Source organism: Solanum verrucosum, unplaced genomic scaffold (genome assembly GCF_900185275.1).
Source record: "Solanum verrucosum unplaced genomic scaffold, falcon-dt-bn FXZP01000235.1, whole genome shotgun sequence".
Classification (NCBI taxonomy): Eukaryota; Viridiplantae; Streptophyta; class Magnoliopsida; order Solanales; family Solanaceae; genus Solanum; species Solanum verrucosum.
In genome coordinates, this window is record NW_026019948.1 from 1,990,795 (window position 1) to 2,005,738 (window position 14,944).

Below are 14,944 nucleotides of genomic sequence, written 5' to 3' on the forward strand. Positions count from 1 at the left end.
GTTTTGCACATATTATAGATGTATCTGGAAGAACAATATATTTTCTGTGCAATTTTGGTCCCAGAGAGCGCAGGAGATTTAAACCAAGTCTGAAGTGTCATGTTGACACTCAAAAGGGAAAAACAAAACGTTCATTTCATGCTGTGGTCAAAAACATATACTACTACTATATATAATAGCAACAGAGAAAAATATTCACTGGGATACAATATCTTTTTAATCTGATGTCCGCCAATACTAAAGAAATACAATTCTAGGCCGCCAAATATATTTGTACATGTCAAAATTGACCAATGTCATCATTCCAAATCAACCAACCTACCGTTTCACCAGAGTCCAAATTACATTAGATCTGGATCATCTTCATAGTCATAGTCTGGTTCACTTGAATGCCTCATTCTCTTTGCATCTCTTGGACCTCCCCTGCCCTTCCTTTGTCTACCTCTGGAGAAACAGCCAAAAACCAGGGTAGTCTATTGTATTAGAACTTATAAGAGAAAAAGTTGCGGAACTATCTATTTTACTCCTCCAACGAAAGTAGTTTAGGATAATATTCACTACTTACTGAACATTGGCAGATATCCCTCCACCATCCCGACCAAGAGCTTGTTCCTCAGCCTGAAAATGTGCAAAAATGCTACTTTCATGTTCTTTGAAATATGTAATTAGCACCACAACTTCATGTTGGATGAAATATGCATTAAGGTGTCATTCCACGACCATCGTCCAACTCTGAAGCAGATGGGAACATGATAGACCATGGGCAGGAGTTGCTCAATTATCTTTTTTACTTATGGTCTCTTTTGGATGGAGACAATCAAGGGGTTACAAGGAGAGATTCCAGAAAGTGCAATTTAAGTTTCAACGCGAGGTTTCAGCACATTGTAATTTAAGGATAGATGAAAGGCAATAACATACATGAGAACCAGTAACTATGTCACAACATCTTCCGAATGCAACCTGAGCTATTTCCAAGCAAAATTACTGTAAATATCATTTTTTTTAGTGCTCAATGTTATTGGCAAAGCTTTGAGAACACTCAAAAGGTGGGGGGTTCTAATACGGATGGGAGCTTCTAGTGCGTTGTTTGGTAGTTGGTAGAGCCCTATCTCTTTCTTTTCCACTCTACTTATATTTAACCCAGTCTTTTTCAACCAAAAACAAGCTCAAACTGCCTTTACACCTTAACCACCGCTTACCCACTCAAATGGGACTTGTTCCCCTTAATCTACTTCTCTGGTGATTCATTTGGAAATTGATACCTTCTCTATTACATTCCTTCCTTTTTCCATTTATTTTATGCTCTCTCTTCTTTCTTATCCTTTTACAGGGTTCCAAAGGGAGAATTTTGCATTGTAATTCAACAGAATGGGCTAAGATCTCTATCTTAAAACAGGACTATAAACCAAGAAGGTGGTCAAAGACGAGTGCTGACCAAATGAACACCTTGCTATTGTTGCCCCCCTATCAAGAATTGTTAGATTTAGTCAGCTTTAATAAATCTTCTTGACATTCATATGGAGCGCCGTAACTTGCCTCACAATCTCTAGACATTTAAAAGATGGAAACAGGGCAGTAAATGGATTATAATCTATTAGCTATTGTACTATGTCCAGTATAAATCTTAACAAGAAACAAAGGGCACCATTGTATAACAGGGAACAGAGCATATGATCTTGCAAAATGACAGACATAAACTTAAAGAGAAATTAAATTTGCATGCCATGCACAGAAACTCTGATATGATTCCCAGTGTATAAGATCATAAGATATACATCCATCAACAGCATTCAAGCGTTTCCCCTTGCTGAGAAATACAGAAAAATACATACTGCCGGTGAGGTGACAGACGATAAAGAAAAGAGCCTATCTTCAGGTTGAAACTTCCTGGACCGTTTCAAGCTGCAAAATAATTAAAAAGAAAAAGGCTAATTTCAATAAAGAAACATATAGGCGAACCTTAAGTTAAGGCCGCCGGAAAATTGAAACCTAAAGACAGTGATTCAGTAGATTTTTAAAATCATCACTATATTACCAGACGATTATTAATGGAATAAACTAATGATGATACTCTTCTATCTCTTAGGAACGGCAGTTTCAATAGCATTTCCAACATCAAATAGATGTTTAGTAAATGTGTAGTCTACAAGTTCCTCCAAGTCTCCAACAACCACTAAACAACTCACTTCTCCAACTCTTCTCGTAATAGTTATGTGAGTCAAAGTATATAACAAAAATAGGATGCAGGGAAGGATCCTTATATCAGTGGTGTCCATTTCAACTTGAATGCATTTCGACTAATCCACTGGACAAACTGTCCAACCCACAAGCACGTATTGCAAAGCATTCCTGCCAACCAAACAGGAGGAAATGGGCTCACACTAAGTGTTATAGCTGCAATTCAAACCTGGGACCTCCCTTCAACTACTAGTCAATCCCCTTGGGTACAGGAATTATACAAATTTTTCCAACTGAAACGCTTAATCACGTGGATCTATTCAGCACAATCAGCCCAACTAAAATGTCAATAACATTGGGTTTATACCAATGTCTAAAAGTTTTTCGGTACTCTCATCTTGTAGAATTTAGCTCCGTGGTGAAAATGAACTGCAACTGTTGTTATTCACACACTGACAACATGATTAATATTCTTCCATGCACCTCCTCCGAAAAACAAAGGAGAAAAGACAGAGAAGGACAGCAGAACTAAGCCTTTCAAAAATGAGTCTCACAAGGTGAGACAATGACACGAAGCTAGCTCATTTACATCATTGATGAACTTTTACGGCCTCTGCATGAATATACACAATTACGTTTTACAAAGCAAAAGCAAAATGCCAAAAGTAATTTGGATGTATTCTACCTTCTTGTCCACATCCATCACAGAACATTGGCTATCAAAATCTTGTCCCATACTAACCCTATGCTTTTAGTCTTTCCTATTATACTCCTTCCATCAATGTGCAAGTAACTTAACCACTTGTAATTTGTGAACACAAATTTACTTGTCCATAGTATCATCATAATAAATTGCGGTATAATTACTTACATCAACTACAGCAAATTATGGGACTACACTATTCTCTAGACAGTAAAGGCTTTTCTTACTTCTTAAGAAGGACATGAAAGGAATAGAAAGTGGAGAGAGAACAGGCTTGTATCATCATAAATGCTAAATCAGCATGATTGTTAGTCTCCACTCTCTCCATTTCTCTTTGAAATCCTTACCTCCAAACATACCACACTAGGAAAGCAATCCACTCAAGAAGCACTAGAGTACATCAAGACCTATATCCATTTCTCTAAACCAAGTCATCAACAATATACAATTATATGAATTGCTTTATCCCCAAAAAAACAAGGTCATATGAAACAACTAAGCTTAATTCCAAATTAGTTAGTGTCAGGTAAATAAATTCTATGCATGCATTCACCATTCTGCTCTATTCAAACGCAATTCATTGCAATATCACACCCATCCTAGGTTTCATTTAAAACTTACAAGCTGGTACTCTTGGAGGAAGATAAAAATCCTTCAAACCCTTTTAGTACATTTCCACATTGGCTAGGATCCTGTAGGTAAATAGTCTCCATGTCATAAACCTGCAATTCAGTTAGAATTTCAGGGAATCAATGTTGAAACTAAACATAAAACACAAACCCCAGAAATTTGTGACCTGTTTTTCGAGGTTTCGGAGATCTTCGTGAAGTTTAGCTCTTTTTGACAAGAGAGCAGCGAGCACTGCGGAGGGATTGGAGGATGTTCGTTGCCCTAAAATGGATTACGTGACAAACATAGTTGAACATATTTGTTAAGCAAAAATTAGGAAGAAAGAAAACTAAGAGGGTTGAACCGAGGGTTTACCTTCGGCTTCCATTGAAATTTTTGCGCGAGATGAAGAACTGTTTATATAGGTTTCTGATAGCAACGCTGGCAGCTTCTGAACCCTTCCGATCTTGGGACAAAAAGGAGTTTTCTTTTCTCGACGTTGACGTTTCGGCCGTTCAGATGAGTAATTTTTTTTCCTATAAAATAAAATATATTTTTTTTGGTGTTTTCCCGTTGAAATAAAATACTTTTAAAAAATATATATTACATTGTTGGGAATATTGACTTCTTTCTTTAACGAAATGGTAGGGTTAGTTATTTTGGGACCATATGGTGCTCATCGAGTTAGGAAAGTATACAACAAAGTACTATTAAGGAAGGTTTTATGGAGATGTTTGGAATTGAGAGGTTTATATGTAGCTAATATTATAGCGATTAAAGACATGTGTAATGGAGTCAAGATTTGAGTTAGAACAACAAAAGCAGACTCGAAATACTTTCTAGTTAAGATAGGGTTATACCACAGATTAGCTATTTGTCTAACTTTTATTTGTCTCCGTGATGGACGATTTTGACATGATACATGTGAGGGGAGTATCATTGTGTATGTTATTCGTAGATGACATAGTATTAATTGATGAGACACGTGATAGAATTAATGATAAACGAGAGGTTTGGAGACATATCTTAAAGTATAAAGGTTTAATTGAGCAGAACCAAAAAGCACATAGAGTACAAGTTCAGTGACACATCGCTTGAGGCGGATGCGAAAGTGACGATTGATACACATGTAATTTCAAAGCAAGGGAACTTCAAATATGAACAATCCAACAAAGATTGATGATGAGGTTATACATTGTATTGGCAGTGTGCATGAAATGAAGAATCGTATATATAATATCCTATGTGATGAGAATGTGTTACTGTAACTTAGCGATAAGTTCTATAGAATGATTTTATACCAACGATATTTATGAGTAGAGTATTGGGCAGAAGATGAAAACAAAAGCAAAAGTGAAAATATGGATGTACAAGCATATCAAAAGAGACAAGATTAGGAACTAGATGAAAGCAGTTTCTGTAATGAATAATATGTGAGAAATAGGAAGATTAGCATAGATGCCTTAATAAAAAGTGCGAAAATTTTACAGTGTTAGATTAAAAAAGAGATAGAGGTATACTAAAAAATCGTGTTTTTCTAACATAAGTTGTATTCAAAATGTAGTAAGCAAATAAGTATTTTTCGACACCCTCCTATTATTTTTATGTAGTTGACAAATACTGATCAAGATACTTACTATAGTAATCAAATGTTTACGACTACTATACTACTTAGATTATTATGTAAAATAAGAGACATGTAAAGAAATTTAAACATTTCGAAATGCTAAATATATTGAAATACATCAAATTATCGATTTTATATCATAATATATATATATATATATATATATATATATATATACTAGTTACAGTAGCCCGTGCTAGCACGGGCCCAACATATATTTTTATTTTTTATTTTAATTTATGTGACATTAACAAAATTTTAACGGTCAAACAATTTTTTTGTATGTTCTTTAAATTTTAAGTTGTTGATTATTGTGGTTAATAATACTTTATATGTAATTTTCAATATTCTCTTTGTCCCAATTTATGTGTCATTGATAGAATTTCGAAAGTCAAGCAAATTTTGTATATGTCTTTTAGATTTTGAAGTTATTTAATTATTATGAGTTATAGTACATTTTACGTATATGTTACTTTTTCTATCCCAAACTATGTGACATTAGTAGAATTTTGAGAGTTGATCAAATTTTTTGTATGTCCTTTAAATTTTGAAGTTGCTAATTATTGTGTGATTTGTAATACGTTTCATGTTATTTCAAATAATATATGTTATTTCCTCTATCCTAATTTATATGACACTAATAGATTTTGAGCTTCAACCAAATTTTATAGATGTCTTTATAATATTTTAGGGTTTAATTACCTCTTTTTTATTTTTAATTCATTAATATGCTTTCTTCACAATTATCAGTAAATTGACCTTTCAGTGTTAATGGTTTAGCAACATACCCTTAAAAGAACAGACCAACGAAAGCTTCCTCTTATTGCTTATTGTGCGTATTATTAAGTAAAAAGTATTCTAATTAATTCTACTAAAGATTCACTAATTGAATGCTGAGAGAAATTAATTAATGTGAGAAAAGTACTGAAAGAAAGACTTAATCCTACTCCATCCGTCCAATAATTATTGTCTATTATACTATTTTGGAATGTCCTACAATACTTGTCCACTTTATGAAATCAATGGATAGTTTACCCCTTATCATTAATTATAGTCATTTTTCAATGATATTTTTTAATACATTATATTTATTATATTTAAAGAATGATATAGTAATATTACTCTTTTATTTATAATTTCTTAAAAAATGTATAAAGTCAATACTGGAGAAATATTATTGGAAAGAGAATAGTTGATATCAGTCACCAAAGCAATACAATTAAGTAGTAATAAGTGGGGCCCATGTTTTCAGAAAGTTGTGCGAATTATTTGTAGTTTTAAGGAGACAAATTAGTCCAATAGATACAAAAAATGAAATGCAACTGCACTACTCCTTTAACTAACCAATTGAATTACATTTTTCATGTGAAATTACAAACATTTGAGGATTTTTTTTGTCAATTCCCATAAATGGGAAGCTCCTCACATTCATTCTTATTAATAGTAGTAATATAATAATTTTCAAAGTTAAATTAGATTGTATTAATTTGATATTTTAAATAAAAAATTTAAATATGCAAAATCTATACAAAAAGTACTATAAATTGTAATTTTTTGCAACACATTGTAAAATATTAGTTAAAATTCTCATAGTTTGATTCTAAAAAGGAAATCATAACAATTAAAAGTGTATAGAGAGAGTAATAAATAAGTAATTAAATTTCAAAAAATTTAAAATAAAAAGTTGAAAAAAAGAATAAGATAGACAACATATATTGAAAATTGAAAACATATAAATAATAAATGGGCCCAAATAAACACTTGTCATGTGCTAAGTAGTAGATATTTCCACTTATTATATATAAAATAATAATAATATCACATATATAAGAAGGTGCCATTATTAATCCAAAAAAAAAAGTACCATTTTTTTCAATTTCGGCGTTCAACTACAGGCCCAGCAAAACGGACCGGGTCGGTCCACACCGCCTCCACCAACTAAAACCAGACGGTAGCCGTAGAGTTAAAACCGCCATCTGTCCAAAAGTATAAATCCATTTCCGACTCGAATTCTAATTGCGGGCCGGAGTGTATTATATTTCTAGGGTTTGGTCAATCCAATCGTTTTTCCTCTCAATTTTCGTTTACAGAAATAATTATGGCTACTGCATCAGGTATGCATTTATTTTATACCTAGCTTGGAATTTTGTGTTCGATTCATTCGTAATTTTATAATTGTATGGAATTTCAGGGGCATTTAAATCTAGGGAGGATCATAGGAAACAGTTGGAATTGGAAGAAGCAAGAAAGGCTGGTCTTGCTCCGGCTGAGTTGGACGAAGATGGAAAAGAGATTAATCCTCATATTCCTCAGTATATGTCTTCAGCTCCTTGGTACCTTAATGCAGAAAGACCAGTACGTATCTCTTCTTTTATTTTGGGGTTTTATGGTTTTCATGCGCAAAATTTGACCTTTTTCAATTGTTTGGGTGTTCGCAGAGTTTGAAACATCAAAGGAACTGGAAATCAGACCCGAATTACACAAAATCGTGGTATGACAGAGGTGCGAAGATATATCAAGCTGACAAGTATAGGAAGGGTGCATGTGAAAAGTACGTGTGGTGTTTCCTTGCTTCTTTGAGTTTTTAAGTTTTTGTGTTTCTGTCTGTGGCTTATGCTTAATTTCTTTTGTCATTCATTGGCACTTAGTGCTTAATTTCTTTTGTCATTCATTGGCACTTAGTTGCTCATCTTGCTTGCATTGGAGTTCAAAAGAAATCCAACTATGAAGATATTTTACTTTGGAAATTTAAATTTTGAACACTTATGCTTGCTGCCTTCCTTAAATGTCTTGGTTCAAGTGATTAGCCATTTTCTTATAAGTTCCATAAGAATTTCATTAGATGCCTTGGTTCAAGTGATTAGCCATTTTCATAAAGGTTATCCAAGGGATCCCGAAAGATGAATGTACATTTGTTTTTTGTGCAGCTGTGGAGCAATGTCCCATGACACTAGGTCATGTATGGAAAGACCACGCAAACTGGGAGCAAAATGGACAGGGAAACACATTGCCCCTGATGAGAAGATAGAGCAGTTTGAGCTGGACTACGATGGTAAAAGGGATCGTTGGAATGGTTATGATGCTGCTTCTTATGCCCATGTCATTGAACGATATGAAGCAAGGGATGAAGCAAGAAGGAAATACCTCAAGGAGCAACAACTTAAAAAATTGGAAGAAAAAAATAACAAGGATGACAAAGAAGAAGGTGATAGTGACAATGAGGATTGTGAGGATGCTTTGAAGGTAGACGAAGCGAAGGTTGATGAAAGCAAGCAAATGGATTTTGCCAAAGTTGAGAAGCGCGTGCGGACCACTGGTGGTGGTAGCACAGGGACTGTTAGGTAAGTTTTTCTTAATATCTTTTCTGGGTCATTGTGGTGGTTAGGTTGTTGGGATTTTTCCAATATTGTGGTTGAATGCTATGCTCTATTGATGCATCTTTCATGACCAGGAACCTGCGTATTCGGGAGGATACAGCTAAATATCTTCTCAATCTTGATGTAAATTCAGCACACTATGATCCCAAAACACGGTCTATGCGTGAAGATCCTCTTCCTGATATGGACCCGAACGAAAAGTTCTATGCTGTAAGTGCTCCTAATAAAAAATGAGATTTTATTCTCTCTCTATCTTTTGTTATATGCATATTTATTAACTCATTGATCGTTTTTCTGTTTAGGGAGATAACCAAAACAGAGTTAGTGGTCAAGCATTGGAGTTCAAGCAGCTTAATATTCATGCCTGGGAGGCTTTTGATAAGGGTCATGATGTTCATATGCAAGCAGCTCCATCCCAAGCAGAATTGCTCTACAAAAATTTTAAGATTAACAAGGAGAAATTGAAGGTGCAAACTAAGGATGATGTCATGGAGAAGTATGGCAATGCAGCTAGTGATGACACACTTCCAAGAGAACTCCTACTGGGTCAAAGTGAGAAAGAGGTTGAATATGATCGTGCTGGTAGGATTGTGAAGGGACAGGTAACTGTTTACTTAATAGCTGCCTAAAATTGATTAAAGTACTATTCAAGTTTTGGTTTTTCTGTTTTTCTTGGGGTGGTTGGGGGGTAATTTCTGTTGATATATTTCAGTTTTTTTTTATCATTATTTGTTAAATAGATGGTCTAAGTAGCACACCTTTGTCTCAAAAAAGAAAATAAAAATTTCTTGAGTATGTTGTCTAAATATTTGTTTGTGCTGGTGTTGGATTAGTAATATAACCAACCTAACTAGCTTGGGATTGAGGCATAGTAATAGTTTTATAATAAATTGGGTGTATGGATGGTTAAAGTTACAGTTGTCTGTACGTTCTCATCCCTTGGAGCAATTCTATGGAGGGATAAGTTACTTCAAGATATTTGTATAGAACAGTGATTCTTTTCGAGGATCTATTTCAGTGAAGCAATAATGTCTGTATTTATTGATCAGGCTATATCATGATTCATGTCTAGTATAAAGCATCTCCATCTTTGAAGTTAGCCAATATATCCAAAGTAGAATTGCAATTTTAATACTTTTAACTCCTCTACTGTAATTTAAGATCTTTTGTTGATGCTATATCATATCCTTAAAAAACAAAGGAACATGTGTTCATCTAAAAACAAATGTTTTACCTAAGGGAGTTGAAATTCCGAAAGAAAGAAAAATACAAAATATTCTCCCGTTGCCCCTTCTAGGGCAGCGTAAGTAATTGGGGAGTCAAAACTTCCCTTCTTGGAATGAGGTTTTTCGAATATTTCTAATTATGTATATACATAATAATAATATCTAAAATTGTAATTAGAGTTTTTTTCTGTTGTTTTTGAACATATTAATTACAATATTTTCTTTGATGTCCAGTTTGAACCAAAAGTTAGATTGTTTGATCCTCGTCAAACCCCGTCAATCTTTCTGGGATGGACGGAGTAGATTATACATGTATTTTTGGTGACAATAGTGGACTACTATCATTCTAAGGCTGGATCAAAATAGTATGTCACAAGAATATAAAATTAACCTCTTTCAAAATGTTGTTGTCCTAAATAGACATCTATCCAGTTGCTGCTGCCCCTGATGTATGTAGTGGTAAATCAATTTTTTCAAGCTGCTTTCAGTTGTCTGTAAAAATCACAACAAAAATGACGCCTGAATTTTGAACTAGTTGGGGTTGACTGAATGGATTCTCTACGCCACGCTGCTCTACTGGACATAGTTTACTCATTCACTGACCATCATCACCACTTCCCTCTGAAGGTGTGTATGTTGGTCTCTTCTCTACGAAGAGTCCCCTTGAAACAGAAAGTAACACTCGAATTGAAAGGAAAGACTAGAAATGAAGTGAATGAAAGAGGAATAGCATAAAGATTTATACAGATACTGGAAAAGAAAGATTCTAAAACTAGATCGTTGATCAATTTAGCTTGTATGGTCTATAACTAAGCTCCACCACTGACTGGAATGGTGAAGAACCGAGAGCAAGAGAGAGAGACAGGTTTTCAAGTAAGATTCAAAAAAACATGTAGGCTGAAGTGGTGTTTTTGACTTCTAACATAATGGTAAAATTAAGTCTGTTAGGGGTCGTTTAGTTTGAAGACAAGTTATGTTGGGACTAATTATGTTGGGATAAGTTATGATGAGATTAATTATGTTGAGATTATTTTTTATTGGTTGTTTGGTTTGTCAAATATGCATGGCATAATTTCTAAGAATAAGTTGTTTGTTTATAAAAGATGGTTTAAGGGGGGTACTTCTGTTATTTTACATTTTTATCCCGGGATAAGTTATCCGTGATTAGTGTTCCACCCACAAGTAGGGATAACTTATCCCAGTCATAATTATTTATCCTATGACTGGGATAAGTTTTCCCACACTTTGTAACCAAACAAAGAATTGAGGGGTGCTAAAAACTTATCCCGAGATTATTTTTCTTTATCCATCACACCAAACGACCCCTTAAAGGTCTCGATTTTCCTTTAACACAAGGATAAACAACTAACTTGGATTTATTGAAGGCAATATTTTTTGATGTGCCATTTATTGTCTGAGAGAGATGATTTTGTTGTCCCTACTTATGGAAGGGGGTTTGGAGCTCTTAGCTTGTACAGTCTATTCGTCAAGTTCTATGCTTTCTTTTGTGCATAAATGAGGAAGAATGATTTGTATTCGAATAGATGGAAGGGAAATGTGGAGTCAAATATTTCCTGTCATACTTGTTTGTTTCTATTGCCTAATTCAGTAACTTGCTATCTGCAGGAGATGTCACTTCCTAGAAGCAAATACGAAGAGGATGTTTACATCAATAACCACACCACTGTTTGGGGTTCATGGTGGAAAGATCACCAATGGGGTTACAAGTGCTGCAAACAAACAATCAGAAATAGCTATTGTACTGGTGCTGCTGGAATTGAAGCAGCAGAAGCCTCTGCTGGTCTTATGAAAGCCAACATTGCTCGTAAGGAGGCTGCTGAAGGTATATTGAAACTGCTGACATGTCTTGAAATTATCATACACTGCTTGCAATAACAATCTTACTGGCATAGTTTGCTTTAAGATCGTATCTATTTCTCCTAATTTACAGGAGACCTTCTAATTTTTAAGCTCACAACCTTCTGCTGAGTACTAGAAAGTAATTGTTTTCCGCACGTGCTGTTGAAGTTATACTTCAACTCTTGCTTTAGTGGTTTTGTCAGTACCTGGCATTGTTTTACCGATCAAATAAGTAATTTCCATTGTTTGCATGCCCTATAGAACTAGAATTGCCTTATTCTTTTTTTGAAAAAAATGAAGTAAGAGATTTTATAGGTGCATCAAGAAAATGCAATGAGTACAGAAGATAGCAAGTACAAAGGAGAATTTGCTAGCTCCATTACATGAGGTTCTATGCTAGAGATAAGGAGAATAGAACTAGAATGTCTTGGAGTTGGTGATGGTAATGGTATTGGCTTTCTTGGATTTAGAAGAAAAATGATCCTTTTTGTATTTAGAAGAAAAATGATGGATCAGTTTATCGGTAAACATATTCATGATCAGGATAGTGCATAAGGACCTTTGGACCTTTTGTAGCTTTCTGTTGAAGTGGTTAGCATAACCTCTAGGGTTTTAGTGGTTACAAACATAACATCTACATTTCGAGACTACTCTACTTAGCTTTGAATTTTTAGTGGATAACTCCTTGGTTTCTGCTTGAATTAGCAGTCAGTTTAAACTTCATCTTATTTAATGTAAGAGTTGGCCAGCAAAGCTGCTGAGAGGATTGTTTCATTGAAGACCATATCAAAGCACATTTTTGGCAACTGTCTTCTTCAGTATTTGATAACATCTTTTTTCTTTTTCTCAATATTTGATCCAGATACACATGTGCCCGTTGAGGAGAAGAGGCTAGCTACTTGGGGGACTGAAGTACCGGAAGATCTGATACTAGACCAGAAAAAGCTCACTGAAGCTATAAAGAAGGTACTCTTATAAACCCATGCATGGTGCTACCACCGTTTTTGCACTTCATGCTAATATGAATTTTGTCAGTGTATTTCCTGCTTCAAGTAATTTATTTTTAGGAGGGTATAGTTGGTGAGGGTAGAGTTTTGGGGGCTAATGCTTGTAGATATTCCACCATCACCACCAAAAAAAAAAAAAGGAGAGATGCTTAGAGGAGGTGGGGAGAGATATTTCATAGGGGACTGCCAGAGGTTGGGGTTGGGAAGACTGATAACCTGACTGGATCCATCTTTTGACAGCTATGTGGATTCTCAGTTGTCTCTATAGCTTCTGTTTTTCTGATGTTCTGATCAAATTTATTTTGCTGTTTGAACAGGAAGAGGAGAAGAGACGTGAAGAGAAAGATGAACGGAAGAGGAAATATAATGTTAAATATAATGATGAGGTACATCTATGTCTCCAGTTTGTCTTTCTGCTGGTGGTTGTCTTCTTCTTTGTCTTTCTAACGACATTTACCTGTACAGGTTACACCTGAAGAAATGGAGGCATATAGGATGAAGCGGGTTCACCAAGATGATCCAATGAAGGACTTTCTTCACTGAGTTTTAGATGTGGCCAAATTGTTCACCTCTAAGGGGAAACATCAGTTGGGACCATGTGCCACTCTTAGGTGAAATTGGGTATGATAGTTTCTTAGTCGAAAATTGTATTGCGATGAAGAGTCTCTCTGTTGGGGTTGCTTGAAGATCTTTTTCTTCTATGATTTAGTACCTTTAAGTTGTATACAACTGCACCTACATACTCTTGAGAGCATATGTACAATAAGATACCTAAAAATTGGGAAGTATCTATGTTCATGTAATATGCTGTATTTCACCGGTTTGTGGTTGTAATACAGGCAAAGCCTGTTTGTTTGAAGTCTTTACTCTGGTTCTTGTATAAATATTTGCCTTCTTTCTGCGTTTGTGTGTGTCATTTCAACTTTGTGAATGTGAGAGACTACTATTGCATTGGCTCATTGAATCAAAATTCTGTTATTGCATTTAACGATCGAAATTCTTTTTTTTGTTTGGTTATGTACATTGTGAAATGTGTGGATCAATGATAAATTCATCCTTCATGTTTAATGAAGGATGTATGTAATATTTTCCCTCCACTTACGTTCAAGAGAGTATCATAGATCGAAAGGGGCTCCACCTCGCCAAATTTCCAACACAAAAATATTACATTTATCTCTAGCTTATTTGGTTATCACTAAAGGAAGCGATGTACCCCATTTAATTTCTTTGTTTGTTCTTGATTACTGATGAGTTTACGGATGTCAATGGGTAAGTTGAGCTGAATTTGAGCAGATTAGTAGGTCATTGACTTGTTTAAAAGTTACTTAGATCTGAAAATTGAAATGAACTGAGCTTAAAATGAGATCATGACTTATTCATTCCAATTTGAGTACCTAAAAATCTTTTCTTGAAAATATTTTGATAAAATTTCTCATTGATCATTTTGAGCTATAAATTAGCCCAATTTTCAATAGACTTTACCGGACAAATAAAAAAGAATAAGCCAAGAAACATTATTTAAGTGAGTTAGTAGAGTTATATTTTTATGGGTTAATTCTATCACCCCAATTGATCGCTTTAATTTCTCTGCACTCAAATGTATAAAAATAAACTAGATTAATATACAGTGGACAAATTTTATTCAGTGCTGACAAAAATTACAAAAGAGAAAAAAACCCATACTACAAACGCTGGATCAACATATTCTCTTGACGCAGCATGTCTGCACGAAATTTAGCTATGAACTCCTCTGCTCTTTCATTAATACAATGCAATTGTGGAGATGCCAATGTCAATGATTCCCACAGCTCATCATTAGTGACACTACTACTACTGCTGCTTTCCCCCTCATGGATTATCTCATCTTGTTCTGTTTCCGTTATGCAAACTTGTTTATGCTCCTTCTTCTTTGTCGTGATCATACTAGTTTGGCCAAAGTTGTTCTTCACCACAGAATCAGATATATTCTCAATGAAAAGTTGATCTATATATACCGGTGCTGATTTCTTTTGAAATTTAAGAGTAGGTCTGAATTTCGACTTGTATTTGAACTTATTGTTTGAACGTTTAGTTTTGAATTGAACTCGAAAGGCAGGGGACGGGGCTAGTTTCTTGATGCATAAAGGATTTGGATTCTTGGATTTCTTAATGACTTTGGATCTATTGAGTACTTTGTGGAAATTGATTTGTAACTTGGTGGAAAAAAACTTCCACATTTTTCGAGTTGGAAGGAGTACTCTCCGCAAGTTTAAGCAATACATGGTGATTGAATATGAAGCAATTCAAATTCAGTTATGAATAAGGGGAGAAATATAACAAAGGCTGAGATACTAAGATATATAAATAGCACTAGTAGT

General features: G+C 34.7%; 4 protein-coding genes across 5 annotated transcripts in view; 1 reads left to right on the top strand and 3 right to left on the bottom strand.

The window, feature by feature from the left end:
- The window catches only part of LOC125811166 (actin-depolymerizing factor), a 154,725-nt gene that overhangs the window by 3,650 nt on the left and 136,131 nt on the right, over positions 1–14,944 (bottom strand). The gene's annotated exons all lie outside the window — the stretch shown is intronic.
- LOC125811183 (uncharacterized) lies at positions 98–4,006 on the bottom strand. Its single transcript, XM_049490710.1, has 6 exons — positions 3,866–4,006; positions 3,678–3,772; positions 3,503–3,603; positions 1,833–1,902; positions 566–618; positions 98–444 (listed from the first exon to the last, which is right to left on the bottom strand). Exons 1-6 carry the CDS (start codon positions 3,876–3,878, stop codon positions 342–344), a joined length of 435 nt encoding a protein of 144 aa, XP_049346667.1. The 5' UTR covers positions 3,879–4,006; the 3' UTR covers positions 98–341.
- LOC125810925 (pre-mRNA-splicing factor SLU7-like) lies at positions 7,091–13,575 on the top strand. The gene is made up of 10 exons (XM_049490431.1): positions 7,091–7,231; positions 7,309–7,472; positions 7,556–7,668; positions 8,045–8,458; positions 8,569–8,704; positions 8,797–9,096; positions 11,347–11,563; positions 12,443–12,546; positions 12,905–12,973; positions 13,053–13,575. The coding sequence occupies exons 1-10, from the start codon at positions 7,216–7,218 to the stop codon at positions 13,128–13,130; spliced, it is 1,611 nt and encodes a 536-aa protein (XP_049346388.1). The 5' UTR covers positions 7,091–7,215; the 3' UTR covers positions 13,131–13,575.
- LOC125811153 (uncharacterized) lies at positions 14,129–14,901 on the bottom strand. Its single transcript, XM_049490666.1, has one exon. It carries the CDS (start codon positions 14,846–14,848, stop codon positions 14,270–14,272), a length of 579 nt encoding a protein of 192 aa, XP_049346623.1. The 5' UTR covers positions 14,849–14,901; the 3' UTR covers positions 14,129–14,269.

What these genes read in the sequence shown, in the direction of transcription:
- LOC125811183 (XM_049490710.1), bottom strand. An exon ending in TCCGAAACCTCGAAAAACAG is followed by an intron (nt 3,604 to 3,677) that starts GTCACAAATTTC and finishes ACTGAATTGCAG; the next exon opens with GTTTATGACATGGAGACTAT. An exon ending in TCCTCCAAGAGTACCAGCTT is followed by an intron (nt 1,903 to 3,502) that starts GTAAGTTTTAAA and finishes ATTATTTTGCAG; the next exon opens with CTTGAAACGGTCCAGGAAGT.
- LOC125810925 (XM_049490431.1), top strand. An exon ending in GTAGGATTGTGAAGGGACAG is followed by an intron (nt 9,097 to 11,346) that starts GTAACTGTTTAC and finishes TGCTATCTGCAG; the next exon opens with GAGATGTCACTTCCTAGAAG. An exon ending in TCGTAAGGAGGCTGCTGAAG is followed by an intron (nt 11,564 to 12,442) that starts GTATATTGAAAC and finishes TATTTGATCCAG; the next exon opens with ATACACATGTGCCCGTTGAG.
- LOC125811153 (XM_049490666.1), bottom strand. Translation starts at nt 14,848, where the DNA reads ATGTATTGCTTAAACTTGCGGAGAGTACTCCTTCCAACTCGAAAAATG.